Below are 26008 nucleotides of genomic sequence, written 5' to 3'. Positions count from 1 at the left end.
GTTTCTTATTTCAAATGCAGATTTTTGCGTCCACTCCTTGGTTTTGAATCTGAGTATGGGAATAGCTCCTTTATTTTTAGTTTTTTGATTTATTTGTAATTCTAGATTTACAGAAAAGTTGTAGTTCAGAGTTCCCATATGCCCGTTACCCAGTTTCCCCTAATGTTAACATCTTATACTGCCATGGTGCATTTACTGGTCAGTCTGCATTTGTCAAAACTGAAAGAAGCTGTTTTTAGCCATCATCCTAGCTAATTATTTTGCAGGAACACTGACCCCATGTAAAGGGTAGTTCAAAATGGACAGAATGAAAAACATTGTGTGTGTTTATTGAGTGTTAACTAGGTATCAAACACGAATCTTTTACATGAATTTGCTTCTTAATAAGAGAAATCCAATGAGGGAAAAATTTTCTCCTGCTTTTTGAAGATGATGAAATAAGGCCAGAAGTTGTTCGCCTGAGCTAGATTGCTACAAAGCTGGTGTCAACCCAAATGATCTGGCTGCAAAATTAGGCATACTTTTCTTTAAAAAACAAAAGTGTATACAACCAAGAAACCTAATTTAGCCAGAATGCGCAGATTGGAGAAGGCATCTCTGAAGAAGTGAATGCCATCTTGTTGTATCTTGAATCCTCGGTAATAAAGAATCAAAAGAATTTCATTATAAGAGTTTGAATTCTAAATGTAATGCCACAAGGTGGACACTGAGGGTAGAAGTGTAACCATTTTTCTGTGAACATGTTAAAATGATATAAAAATTTGAATTTAGAAGTTTTGGGCGTTTTTTGTTTCATAACTTTTGATAATTGCTGGATTCACTACACTGTATATTCAACCCAGCAAATTCTAAAATGTTATTAAATAAGTATCTGTATAGGAAAACCGAATAATGCAGAATGAAACGTAAGTTCTCATTTACTTCCAAACTTTTCTCTCTTATAGGTAGCTCCTGTTAGGTTTCTGGTGTATCTTTCCAGAAATGTCTTATTCATAAGAAAGTATGTACATGTATGAGTATGCACATTCATATATATCCAGATTGGATTTTGCCATACATCCTTTACCCCTGCTTTGATGCTCTTTCCATATCAACTCAGATCTGCTTTATTTTTTTATTGCACAGCATTCCATTGTATGCACATTAATACTAAGGTTTTTTCCTGTATACTGCTTTGTATACTTTCTTTACTCCTCTGGAGGATATGATGCAGTGATTGGAAAAAGCAGATGTAATACCTGTAATCATGAATTTTATGGCCTGGTCAGTTGGGGGGAGACAGACATTAGTCAAATAATCACAATAATTTATAATTACAAACTTGAGACATCGTATGATGGAAAGAAATGGAGCTTTATAGGAGTGTGTACAACCAAGAAATCTTACTTAGCCAGGATGTACAAGTTGGAGAAGGCATCTCTGAAGAAGTAAATGCCAGCCTGTCCTGTCTTGAAGAAGTAAATCTTTGAGCTGAGAGCCAAAGAATGTGTAGGACTGGGAAGAACCTATTAGGCGAGCATGAAACATTTACAGACCCTGAGATCCTTTAATTTTTTTCAAGGTAGGTTCTCATAAGTGAATAACCAAGGCTGGAGATGGACATATTTAAGGCTTTTGTTATTCCCATGGCCAAAGTGCTCTCCAGAAGGGTAATGGTTTATAGGAACACTAGCCATATTTAAGAATGCATATTCACCATAATTTTCCCTGCATTAAAAGAAAATCCTTACTCTGATTTCGTAGACAAGTTTGAATCCCGCTTGTGTTTCTTTGACTGATTGAATATTTTTCTTATTTTTGAATTAGTATCTTCATAATTTTTTGCTAAATGTTTTGTTAATGCTAACTAGTTAACCAGCATCACTAGAGAAATTTATCAATGCTGTTAGAAATTATTTACAGCAAACAGAAAGTGTATAAAATAGAGTAGGATACATTAGGAAGAAATATTTCTAAATTGTCTAAAGGGTGGATGTTGGATCAGCAATACTATTCCAAATGAAAGCACTTCACTGCTAAAATCAGTAACTCTTAATTCTCTAAGTGAAAAGCATATTAAGCATGTTGGTATGAGGAATCACATCTTGTAGCATCTTGTGAGTTAAACTAAAGTTTTAATTTTTAAAAGAGTAAAAATTGATGTTAATGTGGGATTCTAACCTTAATTTTTTAAAAAGTAATCTGTGCGTTACCTATGGCATTCAGCCATTTTTCTGGCTCAGTGTAACACATTCTGTCTTAAGTTTTGGCTTTCCTTTTTTTTTTTAATTTTATTTTTTGTACAGCAGGTTTTTATTTATTTTATAAGGTTTTGGTTTTCTAAAAGCAGAATTCTCTAAATTAATACTAATCTTATAGTACAAAAGAACTTAGGACATGCTCTGATCATTTCTAACAGTATTCAGGTCTGATAACCAAGGACATTATGGACAGTGTGCCAGCATATCTGGGGTAGGCTGGGGGCGTGGTGGTATTCAGTGATGTGACATGAGGTGCGTTCACGGAGATGAGGAAGGTTTACTTGACATAGATTGGGACCAGAGCTTTTTATAACTGCCATTAAATAGTTTAAAGGGCTGACATTTGATAACAAGAATTATTAAACTAAAAAAAAAAAAAGATCTCCAGGGGGAGCATAATGAGTACAGTACAGCATGTGGCAGATTTTGACTTTTTAACATGAATTTGATAAAAATTAATACTGTTAAAAATCAAGTGGGTTTGAGAGAGGTAAAACAGTTGTCCACACAAAGACTTACACACAAATGCTCATAGCAGCTCTATTTATAATAGCCCCCTGCCAAAAGAAAACCCAGATGTCCATCAGCAGCTGAATATTTAAACGTACAATAGAATATGTTTTCAATGGAATACCATTATACAATAAAAAGTAATGAATATTTGATAAATACTACAACACAGATGAATCTCAGAATAATTTTTCTGAATGAAAGAAGCCGGACTGGAGGAAAAAAGTACATACTGTATGATGGCATTTCTATAAAATTCTAGAAAGTATGAACTAGAGTGACAGCAGAGCAACAGTTGCCTGGGGTGGGAAGCAGGAAGGGGAGAAGGGAGGTGTTCTAACAGGGCAGGGGAAGAACTTTGAGAGTGATGGATATGTTCATTATTTTGACTTTGATGATGGTTTCACGGGTGTATATATACGTGAAAACTTGTCAAAGTAAAAAAAAAAAAAAATCAACTGGGTTTGATCTGTGAGGTACTAAGCAGCCCAGAAATTTAAGCAAAAATTGACCATTCATGGTTGTTAAAGGAATTTGAATAAAGACTCTTTGTATTTTTCCTTTCCTGTGATTCTAGCATACATTAGATTTTCACCAACAGTGCTATTGTAAAAATCCTTGCCCAGTAGATTCTGAATGCCAAGTAGTAACTTGTAAGCAGCATCCTCTGAAAAATTACTTCAGTTATTAGTGTCTGTGTTCCGTGTTTTTCCTTGAAATAGTTTTAACGTGATATTCATTTAAAGGTTTTGGTTTCAGATGTTTTTATTGGTTATAAATAAGCGTACGCTCTTTCTTTTTAACACTGATGTTTCTCTCCATAGGTATTTGGCGCTCATACAACATGGCAGACCTCGACAAGTAAGTGGCAGATAGCTGGTTCCTTTTTCAGATTTGGCATCACTTTGTACCGTGTGGTGTAGTTAACAGCAGTACAAGTTACGTACTATGAAAATGTATGGTAATGACATGCTTTAGTGCCTGCTATTTTAAAAGTTGGGTACAATGTATTCAAGACAAAATATAGTATACAGAATCACTGTCATAAATATAGTAAACCGTTTGTCCGTATTTATTCTTAGGGAAGTGCTGAGCACAATAATGAGTCATAAATATTTGGAGATTTCATTTTTACCATTTCTCAAAGATTTTACTACTTGCATTGTAAAGTATCATACATACAAGATAAAAAGTGTATGAAGCTTATGTGTAGAATTTAAAGAATAACAGTACCCTTGTGTACAAGTTTTAAAAAATGGATCATTACTTTTAGAAGCCCTGTGTGCCCCTTCTCAATTGCATCCTCCTTTTCTCTCCAGAGGTGTCAGTACTATCTTGCCTTTTGTCTAATTCACTTCTTTGTTTTTCTTTAGAGTTTTACAACCTACAAATTCTTAATCAGTGTTTACTTTTGAAAATCTGAATAGCAGTTACAAACTTAGCTGTGTAAAGAAAAAAGCAGTGTTAGTTGAAGGGTCCAAGGTAGGAAAATAAAAAGCAAAAGAGACTATCTGGGTCATGGACTGGCTTCAGCTTTCCTGAGTCTTTACAAGGGCTTATTTTGGAGAAGTCATTGGGCAAGGTCATACATCCTGGAAACATAGGTTTATTGAAGTTGGCATCTGTCAGGGTTCTAGTGTGGATGGATGTCTTGCAGAAGTATGGTGAAGGAGAATGAGGTGACCTGCACTGTTTGTTGCTATTTGTAATTTCACAATAGTCTGCCAACTCAGGAATAGGTAAAACAGAACATTTCAGGATGAAGGGGTTACGATGCGATTATCCACAGCTGTTGTAGGCAGCAGAACATGGAGGTGGGAGGGCAGGAAACTTATAAGGGCAACACATTCAAGTACTTATACGAATTTGGCCAATCCTCCCATGTGTACTGTCTTCAGCATAAAAATAAGAGTGGCAGCAGACATTTTAGTGATAATGGCTGTCAGAGTGATTGTCTCCTGAATCACACTGCTCCAGTGTGGATTGCTTGACCTTGGTTGCACAATTGTCATTGTGGATTTATTTTATCTTCCTGGGGTTTCCTTTTGTCTCTCCTCTCTTGGGTTTGCTGTTTGCTATATCCCATGTTTTCTTTTTTTGGTTCTTTGGTTTAGTACCTTGGAAGAGTACAAGGGAAGTAAATTCTTTTGAGATGGCATGACTGAAGATGACTATTTTACCCTTCTGCTTGATATTTGGGATGTAGAATTGTAATTTAGGAATCACTTTTCTTTAGAATTTTGAAGGCATTGCTCCATTGTCACCTTGCTTCTAGTGTTGCTGTGTTGAAGTTCAAAATCGTCATAATTCTTGATCATTTGTATGTAACACTTTTTAAAAAACGTAGACATGTATGTCTATTTCTGGAAACTACTGGCTTTGGAGTTCAGAAATTTTAACATTGTTAGGTCTTTTTTTTTTTTTAATCTCTTGTTAGGCATTCAGTGGTGGACTCTCAGTCTGGCAACTTGATAGCTGTCAGTTCTAGGGAATATTCTTGACTTATTTTGTTGATTGTCTTGTTCCCATTTTCTATTTCTGGAGCTTCTGTTATATGTTGGACTGGTTCTTGTGATTACCTTTTGTCCTAGTTTCCATCTTTGTCTCTTTGCTCTTCTTTCTGGGCAAAGCTGAAGAAACTTTATCTTTTAACTCTTGTATTGAGTTTCTAAATTTCTGTTGTTTTAGTTTTCAAGCGTTCCTTTGCTCTCTGTTCCTATTTTTATAGCATCTTGTTCTTACTTCACTGATTGTAATATCTTTTCTCTGGATGTTCTTTCCCCTGTATAGTCTGTTTGGTCTTAAATTTTTCTTTCCTGTTTTGGTCTCCATGTAGGAGGCTTTCCTCAAATAGGAGGTAATACTTGTTTGCTCTTTAAGACTGGGTGGGGGAAATGCATAGTTGAAGGATGTTTTTTAAAAGTTAATTGGCGAATTTGACTGTTGGGAGGGGGGGAGTGCTTTCAATTTAGGATTTTAATGTGGGCTCACCAGGGCAGACATTTGTTGTGAGACTCCCCACTGTCAGAATGGCATTTTTTTCTGGGCTGGTCACATACCCCAGTAAAGAGTGTTTGGGTAAAGATACGGCTTCCATACATTTGGGAACTAACTTGGGAGAAGGCAGCTGGGGGAGGGGTCTCTGCATTCAGCATTCTATCAATAGTATGTATATATCTGTGATCCTCTAGTCCGAGCTTCCAGTTCCGTTTCCAGAGAAGAAACTGTTCTGCTAGAGTGAGAAAGAGGATCTAAGGATTTAACTGTTTATTAGTTTTTGCTTAGTTCTCCCTATTTTATCCACCTTCACCCCCAAGCCCTAGTTCTAAAAGTGTCCTTTTTAAGATTCTGTGTTTAGGCTCGTTCTCAGCTCTACCACTGCTGACTTAGATTTCAGTTCTCGGTGAATTTGCTGCCTTTTGTCTCCTTGTCCTTCAGTATTTGTTTAAAAACCCCTTTGTCATAATTTTAGTGGAGATTTTGGAAGGATTAAGATCAGATGAGTATGTGCAGTCTGTCATCTAACCTTCATTTTGTCTTAAACTTCGAAAAAAGAGTAAGTTGGTTGTGGTAGCTTGATTCTGTCCTATGCTTCCCACCCCATTATTTACTGTTGGATGCCTGTGAGCTCTTAGGAGGGTAGGAGGAAGAGGAAGATCCTTGTTCTTTAAAGCAGGAGTCCGCAGACTTTTTCTTTAAAGGACCTGATCATAAGTATTTCAGGCATTTTGAGCCATGAGGTTTCTGTTGCAGCTATTCAGCTCTGCTGTTGTAGTGTGAAAGAAGCCAGAGACAATACATAAATTAATGTGGCTGTGTTCCAATAAAACTTTATTTACAAAAATAGGACTGGGCTGGATTTGGCCATATGACACAGTTTGTGGACTTCTGTTTTAAAGCTTTAAGTTTTAGATGTTCAAGAAATGATTGAGATGGCACTGAAGGAAGAGCTGTTCCATGTTGTCTTTATGCTTAACTTTATAGTGAATAAAAGATATTCCCAAAATAATCTGTATTGTTTCTGATGGGAAGGCTGTTTTTTTTTCCCTTTGTTGACAGAAACAGATTTTTCTAGCAGAATACAGTTGACCTTTTTTATAGTTCCTATATGAAAATTAATTTTTCAAATGCTATTTCTAGACTAACCAAATACCGTACTAAAATGTAAAATAACACAAGGAATTGTATGATGATCTGTATGTTGAGTTAGATATCCTAATTCTCCATTTTAATGCTGATTGTAATCTCACGTTCAAAACCTAGATTTTTAAGATGAAATGGGAAGAATGTTACTACTTTTTACCTTCTCTTTCAATGGTCCATCCTCCTGGCTTTACTCTAAGCATGAAGTAGACTCGGGTCTTCTTAACTTTTACTGTTCTTCCCCATCTCCCCTATGAAGTGAAGAAAAAAGGAAGGTCCAAAGATAGTAAGTACAGGCTGATGCGGTTGTTCCACAGCCACCAGGGATCCAGGATCCTTCTGTTTTTCCAGACTCCTTAATTTATTCTTAGCTGGTGAGTTCCGTTCTCTAGGATGCCTCATGGTCCAACATGGCTGCTGGAGCTCTAGCCATCATATCCCTGTTCTAGGGAGGGAGCAATATTGAAAAGGGTTCCAGCTGTTTACCATTCTATTAAGGAGGCTTTATATACATATAAAATTCTACATTCCTCTTTTTTTACCTTACTGCCAAAAGATGGTTATATAGCCACATCTAGCTGAAAGATAGGCTGGGATATGTAGACTTTTTAGCTTGGTTTATTACCATCTCATATAAAATCAGAGTGCTGTTACTAGGTAGAATGAAACCAATGGATTTGGGTAGAAAGCACATACTTTCTGACATTACATCCTCTGAATCACAACCTGTCAAACCACATTTTTAAAGCTTAAAGTATAAACTTTATATTAGACCATATGCTTTTAAATGAAAGTTTAAGTATTTCCAGTTTGTCCTTGTTTACATATGAAGTTAGAAAACTGAATCACCCTTTGGATTTCCTACTTCATATTTTTGAAAGAGGAATATTCACCTAGAAAATGAACTGAAGTTTTCTATAATTTTTTTTTTGTTTTTTTTTTTTTGGGTAATTGGTACATTTGAACCTTGGTGTGATACTATAATATTATAGCAAAGAACAGTCTGAACTTGATCAAGATTTGGATGATGTTGAAGAAGTAGAAGAAGAAGAAACTGGTGAAGAAACAAAAATCAAAGGTATTATTTTAAATTCCTTCAGGAGCCAGTGATTGCTGGCGTGTGTCTTCTGGAGGGTAGTAGTAAATATCATTCTCTTTTTGGATACTTGTCCAATTTACTGACTAGCCAAACCTGCAGTAACAGTTTTGTGTGTAAATGTATGTTTGGGGTGGGGAGGGTGAGGGAGGGAGGGAGGGAGGAAGGGAGGGGCAGAGGGAGCTGGAGATGGAGAGGAGTGGTAGTAAGCGAGGAGGGAATGGATGTAGTGACCCAGCAGAAGTCACTGTGTGCACGCTCTACTGCTGGAGTGATGTCATAGCTTGTCAAACAGTTGCCTGTGAGATTTGTCTCAATTTAGGTACGTTATAGGTGGTGGTAGGAGTTGTTTCTAGTGGTGCTTCTAAATAACACTAGCTTAGACTTATTTGAAAATGTTTAGTATTTAATATGTAGAAAATACGTAGTGTGTATGTCTGTGTTTTTAATCCATTCCAACCGATCAAAAAGAGACATTTATTAAATGTAGACAAAATCATTCAAAATTTTCTTTAGCAAATTATTTTTAAAGGGGGTAATAATGGTAGTGGGGAATTATACTGCTTTAGGATATGCCCTGTAGCTTAGGAGCCAAGAATATCAACGTACCAGATGACTCAACTTCTCAATTTTTTTTTTTTTTTTTGGTGGTACTCGGGCCTCTCACCGCTGCGGCCTCTCCCGTTGCGGAGCACAGGCTCCAGATGCGCAGGCTCAGCGGCCATGGCTCACGGGCCCAGCCACTCCGCGGCATGTGGGATCCTCCCGGACCGGGGCATGAACCCGTGTCCCCTGCATCGGCAGGCGGACCCCCAACCACTGCGCCACCAGGGAAGCCCCTCAACTTCTCATTTTTAAGTCAGGATGAGGTTTATTCTGAAAAGACTGCTGAACTTCTAGCTTCAGCTTTCATTGTGCAGCGTTTTTTTAAAAGATACAGAACTGTATCTTTAGTGGCCAGTATTGGTATTTCTGAAAGCATGTTGGTTATCACAAGCTGTACGTCATCCAATAATAAAATCAGTATTAGAAGTAAATTGATGTTTAAAAACAAATTGGAAAAATTAATGGTAATTTTTTGGTGAAGTCTGTATTGATGGAGAAAATAAGATAGCAAAATAATTTGTTCTGCATAAATCTAGGTTATTTTTAGATTTAATATAATTTTTAGATGTCATTAATAACCAAATTTTGTTTGGCTTTAGTTACAACTTTTGACTATCTCAGTTGTTAACTTTCTCTGTTCAGATACCCACAAGCACATTATACAAGCATCAATGAAACGTTCAGATTCATTTGACCATCTTTGTCCCAGGCTTGAAACTGTCATTATATTTGCAGTTTTCTTGTATGTGTTGTTTGACTTCAAAGGGTTATCAAGGATCATAGATAGGCATCTGGATGAATCTTTGAGCTTCCCAAAACACAAGGTGGGTAAAACAAGGTAGTGGGAAAAGAAAGGATAATGTTCATAGTAGTTGTGGCAGTGGCCTTGAGAAATGGTGTACGTTAGACATCATTAGAATCTGAACTTTTCCTGTACACTGGGTTTTCCTAGAGTGAATTTTCTTTAGCTTGCTGCTCGTCTCTACTCATACCAGTGATTTATGAGCTAGTCAGGAAAGTTTCATGATTGGATTGTCCTATTCAAACAGCATGATACATTTTCATAAAATCCTTCTTTCAATGCCCTTTTTTTTTTCAAAGCGCGTCAGCTGACTGTTCAGATGATGCAAAATCCTCAGATTCTTGCAGCCCTTCAAGAAAGACTTGATGGTCTGGTAGAAACACCAACAGGATACATTGAAAGGTACAAGTTCTTCTTTTTCATAGTCCTTATTTATCTTTCTATAATCAACGTTGCAGGTGTATATTTCTAAGGCCATCTGGGACTTAATGTATGTCACAGTGGAAAGCTAGTGTTCATTAGTATCTAGTATAGGATTATTGGGAGTTTAAAATTTTGCTGAGTACAGATTTAGAGTTGGTCTTTTAAAGTTTATTTTGGTTCATCTCCGTAGGGAGTATACTGATCTTAAATCATTTCTGAGATTTGTTAGAAATGCACAGAATTAAAAGAAATACAGATTTCTTATTTATTTCATTGGTGATATAAATCACTAATAATAGCCCAAATATCTTATTCTGCTTATAATTTTTTACATAACTTTATAATTCTAAGATCTCTCCACATTGCTGTCTATATGTATCTCTCGTCATTAGTTTCTGGCTTCTGAATGTTTCCTGGTTCTCTGTGACGTGTGTCCACCATGCTTTATTATATGCTTTTTCCTTGATGGTCATCCAGTTTGTCTCCAAGCTTCATCAACACGAATTCAGTTGTGATGTTGTTCACGCTTGTGTATGTCCTCTTAAGGAGCTGTGTGGGAATTTCTTGGGATATGTACTTATCAGTGGAATTGTTAATTATGGGATATGCAGACCTTCAGTACCTCCAGGTGCTTTCTGCAATGCCTATGTCCAGTATGTGAAGGTCGCTTTACCCTTGTGTCCTTGCCAACAATTGACATCATTCAGCTTTATCGTTTTTCTGTTTTTACCAATCTAAGAGGTGCAGGCTCATTTTGTTTTACTTGTATTTTCTGATTTCTAATGGGTTGAGCTTGCTTTCATAATGATTGTGAGTGAGCCTTTTAGGTTGCTCATTTTGTACCCTTTTGCCCATTGACATTTTGGGGTTTACTACCTTTTTTTTAAAATTAATTAATTTATTTTTGGCTGCGTTGGGTCTTTGTTGCTGCACGTGGGCTTACTTTAGTTACGGTGAGCGGGGGCTTCTCTTTGTTGCCATGCACGGGCTTCTCATTGTTGTGGAGCATGGGCTCTAGGCGTGTGGGCTTCAGTAGTTGTGGCACTCGTGCTCAGTACTTGTGACGTGCTCAGTACTTGTGACCTGCCCAGTACTTGTGGCTCACGGGCTCTAGAGCGCAGGCTCAGTAGTTGTGGCGCACGGGCTTAGTTGCTCCGCAGCATGTGGGATCTTCCTGGACCAGGGTTCGAACCTGTGTCCCCTGCATTGGCAGGTGGATTCTTAACCACTGTGCCACCAGGGAAGCCCTGGTTTACTGTCTTTTTCTTGTTTTGTAGGAGTCCTTGTGTATTCTAGGTTTTAATCCCTTATCAGTTTTAGACTTTGTAAATAATCTATTGTCATTTCTATTAATTTTGTCCATGGTGTCCTCTATTAAACAAATCCTTAATTTTTATGTTTGTTAAATTTTTTGACATACGGCTTGTTCTTCTGAAGATAAATCTTTCCTTACTCCTTCTGCATTTCCTATTGACTAGTTTTACCTTTTACCTTTAGGTCTAATCCCTTTAGAGATCACCTTTGTATTTCATATTCAATAGGCATCTTTCTTTCCTTTCTTTTTTGGTGAGCTAGTTTTTATAATGCTTCACTAAACAGTTCATGCTTCCCCCATTTATTTGTGTTACCACCTTTATTGTATATCAAATTCTTACAAACACCTTTGTCTCTGAGCAGCACTCTTTTTCATTGGTTTTTTTCTTGTTCTTTTGTCATTGTCCCACTTAATTACTCTGGCTTTATAGTATGTCTTAATATCTGGCAGGGTGAGTTGCTTTCTTCTACCACCCCTCATCCACCATGAAACACACTTTTAAGGTTGATCTTACCATCTGTAGCCCTTTATCCCATGTATGGTTGAGAGTAAGTTTATCAGGGTTCTCTTAAAAAAACAAAAACCCTCAAAATAACAAAAAACTAGAATTCTCTTAAGAATTCCAATATCTTTTTAGTATTAGATTGTCTCATCCATATCCTTGTATTTATTCAGATCATATTCTGTATCTTTTATTACAAAGTTTTCTTCTTGGTTAATTCCTCTATATTTGTGTTGCTGTTGTGAATAGTGTTTTTTGTTGTATTTTCTGGTTGGCTGTTCTTGATAAAGGAGTACTACTGATTATTATTTTTTTAAAGTTGATCTTGTGTCCAGAAACCTTGCTACTCTTACTGTATAGTAATTTGTTCTGTTATTTCTCACATAGCCCCAAAGATCTTATCTGCAAGTGGCAGTTTTAACTCTAATCTTCCACATTACACCACACTGCATGTTTATTTTTCTTTCTTTGTAACATTGGCCAGGACTTTCAATACTGTGTTAAACATTAGCATTAAAAATGGGCATCCTTGTCTTATTTCTTATCTTAACCAGGAATGAGTATGTAATCTCTTCATTAATGTGTCTGTTTGTGATTTATTATGACCTTTTTTCCTTTATCAATTCAGATAGTCTTTTGACTTTTTCTTTGAATCTACTAATTGTATATTAAATATGGTTTTGGAAACCTTAGTTGGGTAGTTAATATTTTATTTGGGGTCCTTATTTATTAGTGAAAAGAGCTTGTGTGTGCCTGTACACACACACACACACACACACACACACACACTCTCTCTCTCTCTCTCTCTCTCTCTCTCTCTCTCTCTCTCTCTCTCACTCTATCCCTGGTTTTAGAGTCAAGATTTCAACTGCCTAGAAATGAACAAGATTGCTTTTACTTTTTTCTTTGTTTTCTGGAACAACTTGTATAAGATAGGAATTCCTTGAACAGTTGGTGGAACTCTTCTAAAAATTGACTTGGGCCTTTGGGATTTGGCAGCTAGAGGTCCTGGGGAATTTATCCTTTTTCTTCTTTTTTTTCTTTTTTTATAACATACTAACTGACCTCTTCAATTTCTCTTGTGCCAATTGTGGAGTTTTATGTTCTCCTAAAACTGTATGTGTTTTATCTAGGTTTCAAATTGATTAGTGTATAATTCATATTTTTAAAAATCTGATTTTTCCCTTTCATATTCTGTATTTTGTATCTGCATTAGTTTTGCCAGTTGTCTCAATCTTAATGTTTTGGTTTTCCATTTGCATTTTTTTGTTATTGCTTCTTTTTTCTGGCTTTAATGTTATTTCCTTATGTGGGTTTGCTCTATTCCCTTCCCAGTTTCTTAATTGCCTGCTTAGTTCATTTAATTAAAAAAAATTAATGTGTCTCTTTTACAGCCATAAAACTTTTTATAAATGCTGTGTGAATAAGTATGAAAATTTATATGCCGAAATCAATAGCTTAGGCATATTAGTTGTATTGTTCAGATTCTCTTTATTTTTGCGTATTGATTGACTGCTTGATCTAACAGTTTTTGGGATGAATGTATAAAAAAATCTTCTTAATTTATCTTTCTCATCCTATAATTCTGTCAGTTGTAGATTGTGTCATAGATTTTGTTTTGTCTGATACTAAGATAGCTGCTCCAGCTTTGTTTTGGTTTTTATTTATCTGGCGTGTCTTTTTCCATCCTTGTATCTTACTCTAGTATGATCGTGTTCTTCTTTATTAGTAATTTCAAACTCTTTACATTTCTTAGAAGTGGTATTGTTTTGGAGTTAATTGCTCTTCTCTTTTCTTATTATCTAATTTATGGTACTTTTTTCTCCTTTTCTGTTTTCCATTGAAAAGATCAAGTTGTCTTCTGCTGGTTTCAAAGTTAATGCATTTTGTTTTTTGTTATTACGGTAAAATGGATCATAACCTAATATCTCAGTTTATTTACCCCTATTGATCTGTTAAATTCACCAATAATATACTTCCTCTAGGCCTCTTTTTTTTTTTCTTTCAAGGCAACAGTAAAATTTATCAAGATATTTTTGATTCACCCATATGTTATATAGCATCTGGGTTTTTTTTTACTTCCTCAAAATTATTTTTCATGAATATAATATCTGTGGCATACTTCCTAAAGCCTCATATACCTTATACAGTTTTTATTTTGCCTTCATATCTGAAAATTTTAAGTTCAAAGTTCTTAAATATCTTAAAAATTCACTTCAGTTTTTCTTGTCTGCAGTGTTCTCTTTGAAACCCAATATCCCTCTGAACCTTTTCCTTTGTAGGTTGTTTGCTTTTTTCATTGGATATCTTTAGAATTTTCTTTTTTCTTTGATAGTCATCAATCTTATTAACGTGTCTAGTGGTTCGAATAAGGGCTTTCATGTTTCTGTAACTGAGAAATTCATTACCCTCATTTCCTCAGATATCCACCTCCCTTCTCTTTTTCAGCTATTGTTTCATTTGGCACCAGTGCCTCCATGTTTCATAGCTTTTCTGTCTGTCTTTCCTGCTGCCTTTCTGAAGAGGTTTTAAACCTCATGGATTTTTTCTTCAGTTGAACATACCTTGTTTGTCCAATTTTTGGTTACTTTAGTTAACTGTATTTTTCATACTTAATATTCCCACCTTGTTTTAGCTTTCTTGGTCTTGTTTCAGAGTTAAGATGTATCTTTCTTCAACGCTTTAAATGTATTTACATTCTTGATTAAATCCTTTGTTTAATAATGCTTCAGATGCTAACTATTTCATTCTTTCATAGTACTCTTCAAGTGTCTAGTTATTTTGGCCTTATAGCTCCAGCACACTGGGCGATATCAGTTACTCTAGTAATGAGTATTAAGGGAGGAATGAAGATTAGACTTCTGTCTGTAACAGTCTCATGGCGAAAGAGAAAGGGGACTGGTTGAGCCTAAGGAGAGCTCCAGTCACCTCAGACTCAGACTTGGCTGACAATTACAGGCAATTTTCTTGGCTGCTTTGGGAGGAGCCAGTCTCCTTTGGTTGTAATCCATTGTTCCGGGATTGGAGGAGGTGGAAGAGTGAGTGCTTACGGGCTCTGAGCCAGTCCAGCTTTCATCAACTCTTCATGTTATCCTAGGAGCAATGGCACTGGGCTCTGTGAAGGGTGAAGGGGACAGGCAGTGAGTGTTGAAGGCAAGTGTAGAACTTTAAAACTTTTCTGCAAAAAGCTTTCTTCCACCTTGTCCTCACTGCTGCCCACTCTGGTCACCACCACCCACCTACCCCCATCCCTGCCTTCCAAGTTGCAGCTCACCCTGTCTGTATCAGTTAAAGACAACCTTCAGTCTTACTCAGAAATTGCTCATGGTGTGATGGTGTGTGTGAGTGTGTGAGAAATAGTTGTTTGCTTCATGGTTCTAAAGTTTCCAGGGTTGATTTTTTTTTTTTGAGATGTGGAGTTGCAGGGAGGCTAGCTGACCAAGCTATTTCACCACCCTGACAACATTTTAATTTTAATTGTAAGAATTAAGAGTTTGTATTTTAGGTTTTTGTTTTTGTTTGTTTTCTGATTACCTTAACTAAAGTGGTTAAGTAGAGAATTAATTTGCTTTACACTAATCTGTGTATGGCAGGAAATTCTAACCTGGATTTTGGATCTGTTGTACAGATTCCCTGAACTTAGGGAACTTTTGAGTGTGAACATTTTTTGGGTGGTAGAGGGATTCATAATTTTAATCATTTTTTGAGGGGCTCATAAACTAGGTGTGTATAACCTTTAAAAAAATCTATGCTCTATAGTGAATTGTATATGAATTATATCTTAGAAAAGCTGTTATTTAAAAATCTACCTCCCCTCTTCATAAAATTTTACATACTTATTTAATGTAATTTCAAATTCCAAATTAAATACTGAGACTAAAAAGAAAATAACGGTGTAGGATACCATTCTTTTTCCAAAAACACATATGTTCCCCTTCTTTCCCCTAATAATTGACACAGGTGGATATGCAGTTGACCCTTGAATAACACAGGAGTTAATCAGTAGTCATCCCCCTGTGTCTGCGATTCCTCCATCCATGGATTCAGCCAAGCACAGACTGTGTAGTACTCTAGTATTTACTATTGAAAAATACCTGCATATAAGTAGACCCATGCAGTTCAAACTTGTGTTTCAAGTGTCAGCTGTACATATTTTATTTTATTAATTTATTTATTTAATTTGGCTGTGCTGCGCTACTTGTGGGATTTTAGTTCTCTGACCAAGGATTGAAGCTGTGCCCCCTGTAGTGGGAGCTCGGAGTCCTAACAGCTGGCCCTCCAGGGAATTCCCTCAATTGTACATATTTTTAAAAATTATTCAGGTTATTGTTAGGATGGTTAGTCCATGACTTTTTTTTTTTTTTTTTTTGCGGTACGTGGGCCTCTCACTGTTGTGGCCTCTCCCGTTGCGGAGCACAGGCTCCAGACACGCAGGCTCAGCGGCCATGCCTTACGGGCCTAGCAGCTCCGCGGCACGTGGGATCTTCCCAGACCGGGGCACGAACCCGTTTCCCCTGTATCGGCAGGCGGACTCTCAACCACTGCGCCACCAGGGAAGCCCAGTCCGTGACTTTTTAACTTTTAGACTGCATTTTACAACTGAGATGCCAGCACTGACGAGCCCAGTGCTGAACTTAATTACAATGAAAGATTTAGGGTTGGTGATACGGTTTACATTTTCTTATCAATTTACTGTACCTGGTTAAATTTCCTCTTTTGAAATGTTTTATGGTCAAGAGGTCTGTGTATTTATATCTCTTGAATTTTAATTACTTTGAATGTACCTTTTGCTTCAAATAGGAAAGCTGTTACTAACTTTTATGCTGCAATTTCAGTATGCTAAAAGAAGTGTTACTTGGGTTTTACTGTGATGCTATATAACTGGTGCTTTCTAACCTTTCAGCTTGCCTAGGGTAGTTAAAAGACGCGTGAATGCTCTCAAAAACCTTCAAGTTAAATGTGCACAGATAGAAGCCAAGTTCTATGAGGAAGTTCATGATCTTGAAAGAAAGTATGCTGTTCTCTATCAACCTCTATTTGATAAGGTAATGCTTTCTAATACTTTGTTTTTTTAATGTAAAATTCAAGAAGAAGATAAAGCTCTGGAAATATAAACAAACTTTTGTTAGAACTGTCAGCAAAATGGTTATTAGAGGAATTTGGGAGAACTATCAATAATAGCAATTCAAGTTGTATGAATTAATTAAATCTTTAAGCATTCTTAATGAGGGACATCTAGTTTTTAGCTTCGATGCCAGTGTTTTTATGTAAATTTTTGTTTTTAATCATTTTAGCGATTTGAGATCATTAATGCCATTTATGAACCTACAGAAGAAGAATGTGAATGGAAACCAGATGAGGAAGATGAAATTTCGGTTGGTATTAACTTTAATTTAGTGTGTTTTTATACCTTGGAAATAATTATTTTTATTGTGAGATGGATAGTGAGTGCAGATGATCCACTGTTAGCCCAACTCCACCTGTACCCAAATTCACCTTTTCCTTGCATTTTTATAGCATTTAAAGTTTATAGATTCATATAAACTTTTCGTTTGAACTTCATGATGACATACAAAAGGATTGTTCCCATTTTTTAAAGTGCAAATGGAGGTCTCTAAATGTCCTGCCCACAACTTATAGATGGCAGAGCTGTGATACAAATCCAGTGCTCTGTTACATGACCTGTTTCTCCAGCATTGATGTTTTAACATTGGTGATTAAGAGAATATATTTTGATTAAGAACACCAATGGGTGAGGCAATGGACAGGGTTTATATTTCTTTTGCTTTTCCTCTTTACTGTGCTTAAGTCTTATTTTTTTTTCCTCTTCTCTCCCATGAAGCTGAATTTTTTTTCCTACAGCTCATGGTCCTAGTGGCTTTCTTTTTGGAAGGGGTATGGTAGTAGAAATATTATGGAAGTAAGGTCTGGTATGGGTAACAGCAGTGTTTACACAATTAGACTAGAACTTCTTTGGCTAAATGTTGAAATTAGTTATTGAGGGTTTGTTGGGTTCTCTGCCACTGCATGCAAGTTAAGGGGATGTGAAAAATTTTATCAAGATGTCTAATCTGGGTATCCAGTAATGATGAATGCTGTCTTTTATTAAGGAGGAACTAAAAGAAAAGACCAAGATTGAAGATGAGAAAAAGGATGAAGAAAAAGAAGACCCCAAAGGAATTCCTGAATTTTGGTTGACCGTTTTTAAGAATGTTGACTTGCTCAGTGATATGGTTCAGGTAATTTTATTCATAAAAACACCAGTTTACCTCAAAGGGTAAACCTTTGAAGTTTAAATGGCTCTGATGACTAGTCTCTTTATTATTGATTTTTATAGAATGATTGCTTTCTTCTTTTTTTTTTTGGAGAGGGCCCATGCCACGCCATACGGCTTGTGGGATCTTAGTTCCCCGATCAGGGATCGAACCCGGGCCCTTGGTAGTGAAAGCGAGGAGTCCTAACCACTGGACCGCAAGGGAATTCCCATGATTGCTTTGTTTTGAAAGAGCTGTTATTGGTAGAAGGAAAATTGCAGCTTTGATTAATGTAATCAAATAAATTATAATTTGTTTTCAAAAATTAGATAATGAAATAGTCCCTTTGGTAATTGCTTATCTCACTGTATGATGCTTTCTCATATATCCCTGTGCCTTCTGTTTTTAGATGTGGAGTGTGGTGGTAGGATGGGGGAGTTTCAGTTGTCCTACCCCAGAGACCTTTTCAGTCTGAAACAACTACTCCAAGGGACATTTGTATTTTAAAAGAATACTGTAAAAATATTTACCTATTTTAACAATTGTCATTTTCCCTGGGAAACTGACACAGATGTCACCTTCTCTGGGAAACTTTGCCTCTCCTAATCTGAATCATTTCTTGAGCCGCTATCATCTGCATTGTAGTACTTGCTACCTTGTATTGTGATTGTTGGACGTTGATGTCAAGAAAAAGAAACTGTCTCAGAACAATGACTGCTTACTGCATTTCTACTTTTTAGCAAAGTAGAAAAGGAACAAGCAGCTGGAAAAGGCAGCAATTAATGATTGGGGAAGCTTTTTTTTTTTAAATATTTTTGGCTGCACCACACGACATGTATGGTATATGCATCTTTAGTTCCCCGACCAGGGATCGAACCCGTGCCCCCTCCAGTGGAAGCGCAGAGTCTTAGCCACTGGACCGCCAGGGAAGTCCAGGTCTGGAAACATTTTTAAATCAAACATGAATTATTTAGACTTGATTTTGAACTTTTCAGCCCATTCAGTCTATATAATGATGTAGTTCTCTATTTAGTCACCTTTTTTCAGCCAATGGTGATAGAAGGTAGAACTAAGTAAACTAGCTTCACTATAAGGCATAACCTGGAGAATTAAGTCTTTATGGTTCATAATAGTACATAAAACTGAACAATAAAATGTCTGTCAGTTAAGTGCTTATTGTCTAATAACAGAACACTAGTATGCCATTCAGATACTCATTTTAATTTTTTTTATTTTTATCAAATTAATTTTTTTTTTAATTTGAAGGAACATGATGAACCTATTCTGAAGCACTTGAAAGATATTAAAGTGAAGTTCTCAGATGCTGGTCAGCCTATGGTAAAAATTTTGAAATATTTTCAATTTTGTAGCATTAGCTGTTTTCAAGTAGATAAATGGAACTTTCTAAAGAAGGGTGACATTCAAGGGTTAGACATGGGAGTGGGAAGAAATTAAAACTGATACTTAATTGATGGTAGGAAATAAATGTTTGGACGTTGACAGTTGTGATGCAGTATTTATTCCTTTTCCTCCCTCTGTAAACTATTTTTGAAATATAGTCAATTTTTGATCCTAGATTAAAAATGTATATAAAAATAATAGCAAAGGAACATGAATAAGAAAATGCTTATTCTGTATTAAAAGACATGTGTCTGGGAATTAAGTAAAACAAAAATGTTAGAGGGCTCCCACTTCCCCATTATGAAAGATCAGCCAATGGCTTCTCTCCAAAACCATCACTATTATGTAAAGCATGGGCAAAGGCTCTGTAGGCTATTAGTTCTTATATTACATGTGATACGGTTGGGCTTTTTCTCTGTCAAGCTAGGTTCTAGTCTAAGGTTTAAAGTCCTCTCTGTGGAGATGGGGGGGTGGGGGGGTGGTCAGTTTATTCAGCTGTACCTAACCTATGTCATAAACATGTTACTAAATAGTAGTGTTAGCTGAACTAAGTTTTATTCAGTTTATTTTGTGCCACATTTTGCTTTTAAGATACTTCGGGATTTATCTGACCCTTTCTTTCCCAGAGTAGGACTTTGTCACTTAAGATTTTATATGTTTATAAAAATCATAGATTAAGCTTTATTTACTGAAGCATTGAAATTTATCATGTAGGAATTTAATTACTTTTTATGCTTTTTCTTTTTTTTTTTTTAAGAGTTTTGTCTTAGAATTTCACTTTGAACCCAATGAATATTTCACAAATGAAGTGTTGACAAAGACATATAGGATGAGGTCAGAACCAGATGATTCTGATCCTTTTTCTTTTGATGGACCAGAAATTATGGGTTGTACAGGGTAAGTTTAATTTTATTACTTTAACAGCGTTATATGTGCTTTTGCTTTACTTATGATTTGTGATATTTGGTATCTTCTAGTGTGTCTGCTTAGTACACACATACATTTTTACCTCCAAACATTTCAGTAAAACGTTTGCTGAGAAGGGCTTATTCATTTTCCTAGAATTCTCCATAGACCATTACAGATATTTTTCCAAAGGAGTGTACATTTAAATTTATTGTGAGTTTGTGGTAATTGTAAATATATTTATTGAAAAAGTTTGTTTAGAAATAAAAATTTTCTCTTTGTACTGCTACAAAAAGCAGCACAATTTCCCCTCTAAATTTGAAATTAAATAGAAATTTAATTAGAAAAATCTCATCTTTCCTAGCAATTGAAAGTAATGTGTTAATTGTGATAGACCATCTCTCCCCTTTGTTTTGGAAGGTGCCAGATAGATTGGAAAAAAGGGAAGAATGTCACTTTGAAAACCATTAAGAAGAAGCAGAAACACAAGGGACGTGGGACAGTTCGTACTGTGACCAAAACAGTTTCTAATGACTCTTTCTTTAATTTTTTTGCCCCTCCTGAAGGTAAATAGTGTTTTACTTTGGGTATTTATGGTTGTTTTATTGTAAGCTTTGTTTACTTTTTGTTCATTTGAATTTCTTTTCTCAATTTTGCAGTTCCTGAGAGTGGAGATCTGGTAAGCTGAATTGTTATTTATTTGTTGAATTGTTTACTAAATATGAAATTAAAGGACTGGTTCTTAAATGTAGGGAGTAGAATAGTTGCTACTAGTATTTTGTTCTGAGGCTTGCAATGCATAGAGGAAGACCTTTACGCATATGAAAAATTACTCCATTTAAAATGCTTTTGAGGCTTCCCTGGTGGCACAGTGGTTGAGAGTCCGCCTGCCGATGCAGGGGATGCGGGTTTGTGCCCCGGTCCGGGAGGATCCCACATGCCGCGGAGCAGCTGGGCCTCTGAGCCATGGCCGCTGAGCCTGCAGGTCCAGAGCCTGTGCTCCGCAACAGGAGAGGCCACAGCAGTGAGAGGCCCGCGTACCGCAAAAAAAAAAAAAAGCTTTTGGTGCTTCTACTGAGAAATGGTGAAAGGCTAAAGAGAGTCCTTTCTTCTGAGACTTGCGAATACTGCTGTGAGGGATTCAAGTTTTCAAGACTAGTTTTCTTCCTTATTGAAAATAGAATGTATTAAATCATTTATACTATTTACTAAACACTAACCAGATTGTACTTAAGAGTTCTTTGTGTGGTTATTATTCCGATGGAAATTTGGCTTTATATATGTGGTCATATAGCCGAAAACTGAAATGTGCCTAGCACACAGCCAGGAATGAGGAACAGCCTTAAAGAAATCTACACAGGCAAGGTAGGCTAGTTCAGTTTTGAATTTGGCTTAAGTCTGTTACGAAATATTGATGGTACCAAAACAATCTTGAGTTATGGATAGAACACCTCTGCCTGTGATTAGAATCCTTTCCTTCAAAGTCTTCCCCCACGACCCTTTGGTGTTTTATTGTTGTTGTTGTTAGAGTGGATTATGTTGATGAATCAAAATAAACATTCAGGAATTCACAGAATAGTTACTCAGTGTTTAGTATCACAGAACTAGAACTTTAGTATCATAGAATGATTTTAATTTTGAATAATATCAACAGCATTTCTGTGCTGTACTTTGCCATTAAGTAGAAATCTTAGATTGACTTGGTCTTTATCAAGTAGGACAGTATCTCACTTGGCATTACACAGACGCTTGGATGCTGTCTTTTAGGAAGTGTGAAATGATCTTCTCTGGTCTTATGTGCCATATACATAATGTTATTTGGAAAAGCCTGAGATTCTTTCTTACTGTTATTCCGGTTGGTGTTTTCAGTAATTAATATTTTAAAAAGAAAGTTGTAGTCATATAGCAAAGTTGCTTTTGTAACTTTTAAGCTAGAGAAAACTTAAGCGATAACCAGTATGTATACTGGCCTGCTAACTTATTTTTATTAAAAACCTGTAAACCTAGGGCATATGTAGAGACTATTTGATCATGCACATGTAAGATAATTTTAAAAGTTTAAAGTTAAAAGTGAAGTTGAGAGTTTCTGCATATGATTTAAATCCAAGTCTCGCATATGCCAAATTAAATAAGTTATTAAATTCTGTGCTTTTATTTTTCTTTAACAGGATGATGATGCTGAAGCTATCCTTGCTGCGGACTTTGAAATTGGTCACTTTTTACGTGAGCGCATAATCCCAAGATCGGTGTTATACTTTACTGGAGAAGCCATTGAAGATGATGAGGATGATGTGAGTGAATTTGAATCCAGCAGTGAAATCGTTTGGTGAGGGTGTGATAGTCAGAATCGGTGAGAGGTTTAGTGAATAGATGCAATTGTTAAAAATTTAGCAAGGCAGAATAATTCAAAATTAGGCTGATTACTTATGTCCTTTTAGATAACCTCCTTGAATTAAGTAGGTCCTTTTAGGATCTTTGGGTTCATTTATTGTAGTTTTTATTTTCCTGCTATTAGGAAGGCTACTTTCTCTGAAGTAGTAAAACTTCACTATGTTGGGTTAGTGTTGTAAATCCATTACACATCTTTGACCAAACAAAACGTAACCTTGTACATTTTCTACTACTGATAAAAATCTTTATTAGGAAGCATGGAATTTTTATCCATAGGAATATTAAGTAACGATTAAGGTAAAATTAGGCTGCTCTCAAATATTTTGTATATCTTTCTTGTTAAATGGCAATCATTCACATAGACTTTAGGTCCTTTTTGTACAGGCAAGTAATATTTACAGTCATAGTTATCTGATCATACTTCATCCATGATTGTACTGTGTTCTTTATTTTAATTTTTTAAAGTGTCAGGTTTAGATAATGGCACTGAGCTGGGTGATTCCTGAAGCTATTGTCCTTGTTTTAATTTATAATCAGTCACTATAGGGGATGTATTTTTTCCTCTCTTTAGATATTAGGGGATACAATGGTGGATATTAACTAAATGCTACTTTCAGATGTTTGTTAGTGTCATTCAAATGTCTCCTTTTTTCCCCTTTTTTAGTATGATGAAGAAGGTGAAGAAGCGGATGAGGTAATGTTTACCAAATGAGCAAATAATTCTGTTTAACACATTGAGAAGCAAATTGAGTGACTTATGTATTCCTTTGCTATAAATCATTACTCTGTGATATGGGATAAAAACGTTTTTGGAAAAAAATACGGTTTTAGAATTCTACAGCCAAACAATGTATGTATGAGGTTTCAATAAATAAATTGCAAAACTCAGAACATTTTTTTTATTTCAAATAATTCTGTTCTGCTGCAGGGTTATCAGCTCTTTGAAGAAGTCAAAAGCTGCAGTAAACTTTTTCAACGTTGGCTGCAGTAAATCTTTTCAATAAAACCTGTCTGGATGTCTCAAGTTGTGTTGGGAAATCTTTCATATTAGAAGCTTTCAAATTAAATTGCATTGTCACCAAACTCTGTAATCATGAAAATCTGTTGACTTATAGAGTAATTTGTATTAAATTCTCCCCACATTATGAGCCGTTTCTTCCTATTATGTACCTACTTCATGGATGCATTTTGAACTTTAATATAGGAAGGGGAAGAAGAAGGAGATGAGGAAAATGATCCAGACTATGACCCAAAGGTGAGCAAAATTAGTGCTGCTTTTTCTGTTAAATTTAAGGCAGGTTAAATATGAGTTAGTGTTTCTTAATGTAAAGTTTATTTTAGTCTATTAAAGTCTTTAATAAATCTCTCCTCACTGGCATTTCAATAGTACATGTAATTTCAATGCACCTTTCCTAAGAAACGTTTATTTTTGGTTCTGACCTTTATTTTTCCTACTTTCAGGCGAAATAACCCTAGGTTCTATTTTAATGGCACATTATCTTGGGCATTTTTTTTTAATGTTTTTTTTTAGAAGCACTTAAAATTACTTATTGCTTGTGTTCTTTAGGTTGTTTTCTCCCCAAAGGAAAGCTTATAATAGGTCAGTTTTTAAATCATCTGAATGCGGGAGTGCACAAGAATAGGGGAGCAATACTCCTAGGTTCTCCCAGTCATCTCTTTGCTCCATATCTGAGAGTCCCAGTTTCTTATTCCTGGGAAGTTGTCATGTGGACTTTATCTCCCACAGAATGCTTAGTATGTTATCAGAATTCATTTGGAACTTCTGGTTTCTCTTTAATGTATTTATTCATTTGCTTGTGCTGTAAAAATATCCAGAAGATACTTTAACCTAGTGAGCAGGTAACAGAGGGTAGTTAAAAAAAATCAAATATTCTAATAGGTATGAATTGGGGTTAACAGCTAAATATGAATGGAATTAGTATTTTAGAATAACTGATCTATTAAAAGGCAAAAATAATTGGTAATATGACTTAACAAATTGCTTGGCTATTTTAAGATGATAGCTTAATGTGTTCACTTTATGGAGTTCATTCTACAATGTAAAATTGGGGCTTTTATTTTTTAGCATTTTTGTGACTTGATAATATTTGAATAAATAATTTGCCATCATTTATTTTTTTTAATTTGGCAGAAATTTTGACAGAACAGTGAGATAATGTGATAATTAAGATAGTTAACTACTATTGAAAAATAAACTGAAGCAGGTAGAAAAAGATAGATTGACTTGTTGTTTTCCTTTAACAGAAGGATCAAAACCCAGCAGAGTGCAAGCAGCAGTGAAGCAGGATGTATGTGGCCTTGAGGATAACCTGCACTGTAATAGCCTAAACACAACTATTATTTACTTACAGCCTTATGTTTTTGTATTTTCTTGGTAGACTCAAGTTTATTTTTAAAGGAAAGGAACTGATATTTTAAAGACCAAATTTGTTCTACTTAGCATTTTAACTAGTTTTTCTGCCAGATACATTGAATGCACAAATTCTCTCACGCATGTTTGTTCATTGCTACATATTTGGTTCTTCCTGGAGTATTTTTATCTTGTAACTACTAGATTACAGTTATGAAAATGAACAGAACTGTGAAATGAACCAGATCTTTTGTCTTGCTAATTTTTTTCCTGAAGAACCAAAGTATTTTTTCAGCGGGTAGTTGAATGGGTTTAAGTTCGCTTGCACTAGCTGTGCCTTTCATTACTTTGTTACAGAAATACGGTGACTTGTACTAAGACAATTCATCATTTAAAAAACAATACTTGTCAAGACAAGTATATGGTTAAGAATTTCCAGTAAGACCACACCTGATAACTTAAGATTGTTAATGGATTTTTGTATTTCAGGTGACAGTTACTATAAAGAAATCTTATTAACTAATAGTATGGTTATTGGTTACCACAGGGAGGTGAATAAAACCTAGTATTTTCAGAAGTTAAGTCTCATTATTTTTATTTTAACTGTACTTTTAAAATTTAACCTCCATTAACTAAGCATCTTTTCTTTGTGGTAGGGTCTACCTTCTGCTTCCCTGGAAAGGATGAATTTACATCATTTGACAAGCCTATTTCAAGTTTTTTGTTGTTTGTTTGCTCGTTTTTGTTTTTGCAGCCTAAAATAAAAATGTCAAATATAATTTTAGTTCTCCAGAGATAATGTCTTAATTTTGTACTAGTTCAGGTAGAAGCAGAGGCCTAGCTTAAATTATGTACCCAGTTTACCGCATTATTGAAAAGGGTGCCAACTTTGGAAGAGGTACTACATCTACTAATGAGAGAGTATTAAAAAAGAAAACAAAATCTTAAATGATTTAATGTTTTTAATAGAAAGATTAAAAGGGTAAATTTTATTTCCTTTGGTCAGAACTAGACAACAGGCCCCAAGCCTCTACAGTTAATTCCAATT

General features: G+C 35.6%; 1 protein-coding gene across 5 annotated transcripts in view; it reads left to right on the top strand.

Annotated features, from left to right (window-relative positions):
• NAP1L1 (nucleosome assembly protein 1 like 1) overlaps window positions 1-25744 on the top strand; it is a 32518-nt gene extending 6774 nt beyond the window's left edge. For 2 of the 5 annotated variants that reach the window (XM_089921055.1, XM_089921057.1), the window contains exons 2-15: window positions 3575-3611; window positions 7886-7971; window positions 9697-9799; window positions 16541-16682; window positions 16932-17012; window positions 17748-17876; window positions 19158-19229; window positions 20050-20189; window positions 20619-20764; window positions 20858-20877; window positions 22367-22489; window positions 23254-23283; window positions 23794-23844; window positions 24855-25744. In XM_089921055.1, the coding sequence (XP_089777181.1) occupies window positions 3595-3611; window positions 7886-7971; window positions 9697-9799; window positions 16541-16682; window positions 16932-17012; window positions 17748-17876; window positions 19158-19229; window positions 20050-20189; window positions 20619-20764; window positions 20858-20877; window positions 22367-22489; window positions 23254-23283; window positions 23794-23844; window positions 24855-24890 (1176 nt within the window). In that variant the 5' untranslated portion in view covers window positions 3575-3594 and the 3' untranslated portion in view covers window positions 24891-25744. The remainder of the gene's footprint in view (window positions 1-3574; window positions 3612-7885; window positions 7972-9696; window positions 9800-16540; window positions 16683-16931; window positions 17013-17747; window positions 17877-19157; window positions 19230-20049; window positions 20190-20618; window positions 20765-20857; window positions 20878-22366; window positions 22490-23253; window positions 23284-23793; window positions 23845-24854) is intronic. The other 3 variants (XM_022559870.2, XM_022559872.3, XM_089921056.1) reach the window with 3 other exon arrangements.
• Window positions 25745-26008: the final 264 nt, after the last annotated feature.

Source organism: Delphinapterus leucas, chromosome 11, assembly GCF_059928025.1.
Source record: "Delphinapterus leucas isolate spDelLeu-1000000601 "Yukka" chromosome 11, BTC_Dleu_Yukka2, whole genome shotgun sequence".
NCBI lineage: Eukaryota > Metazoa > Chordata > Mammalia > Artiodactyla > Monodontidae > Delphinapterus > Delphinapterus leucas.
This window is presented reverse-complemented; position numbering and strand designations above follow the sequence as displayed.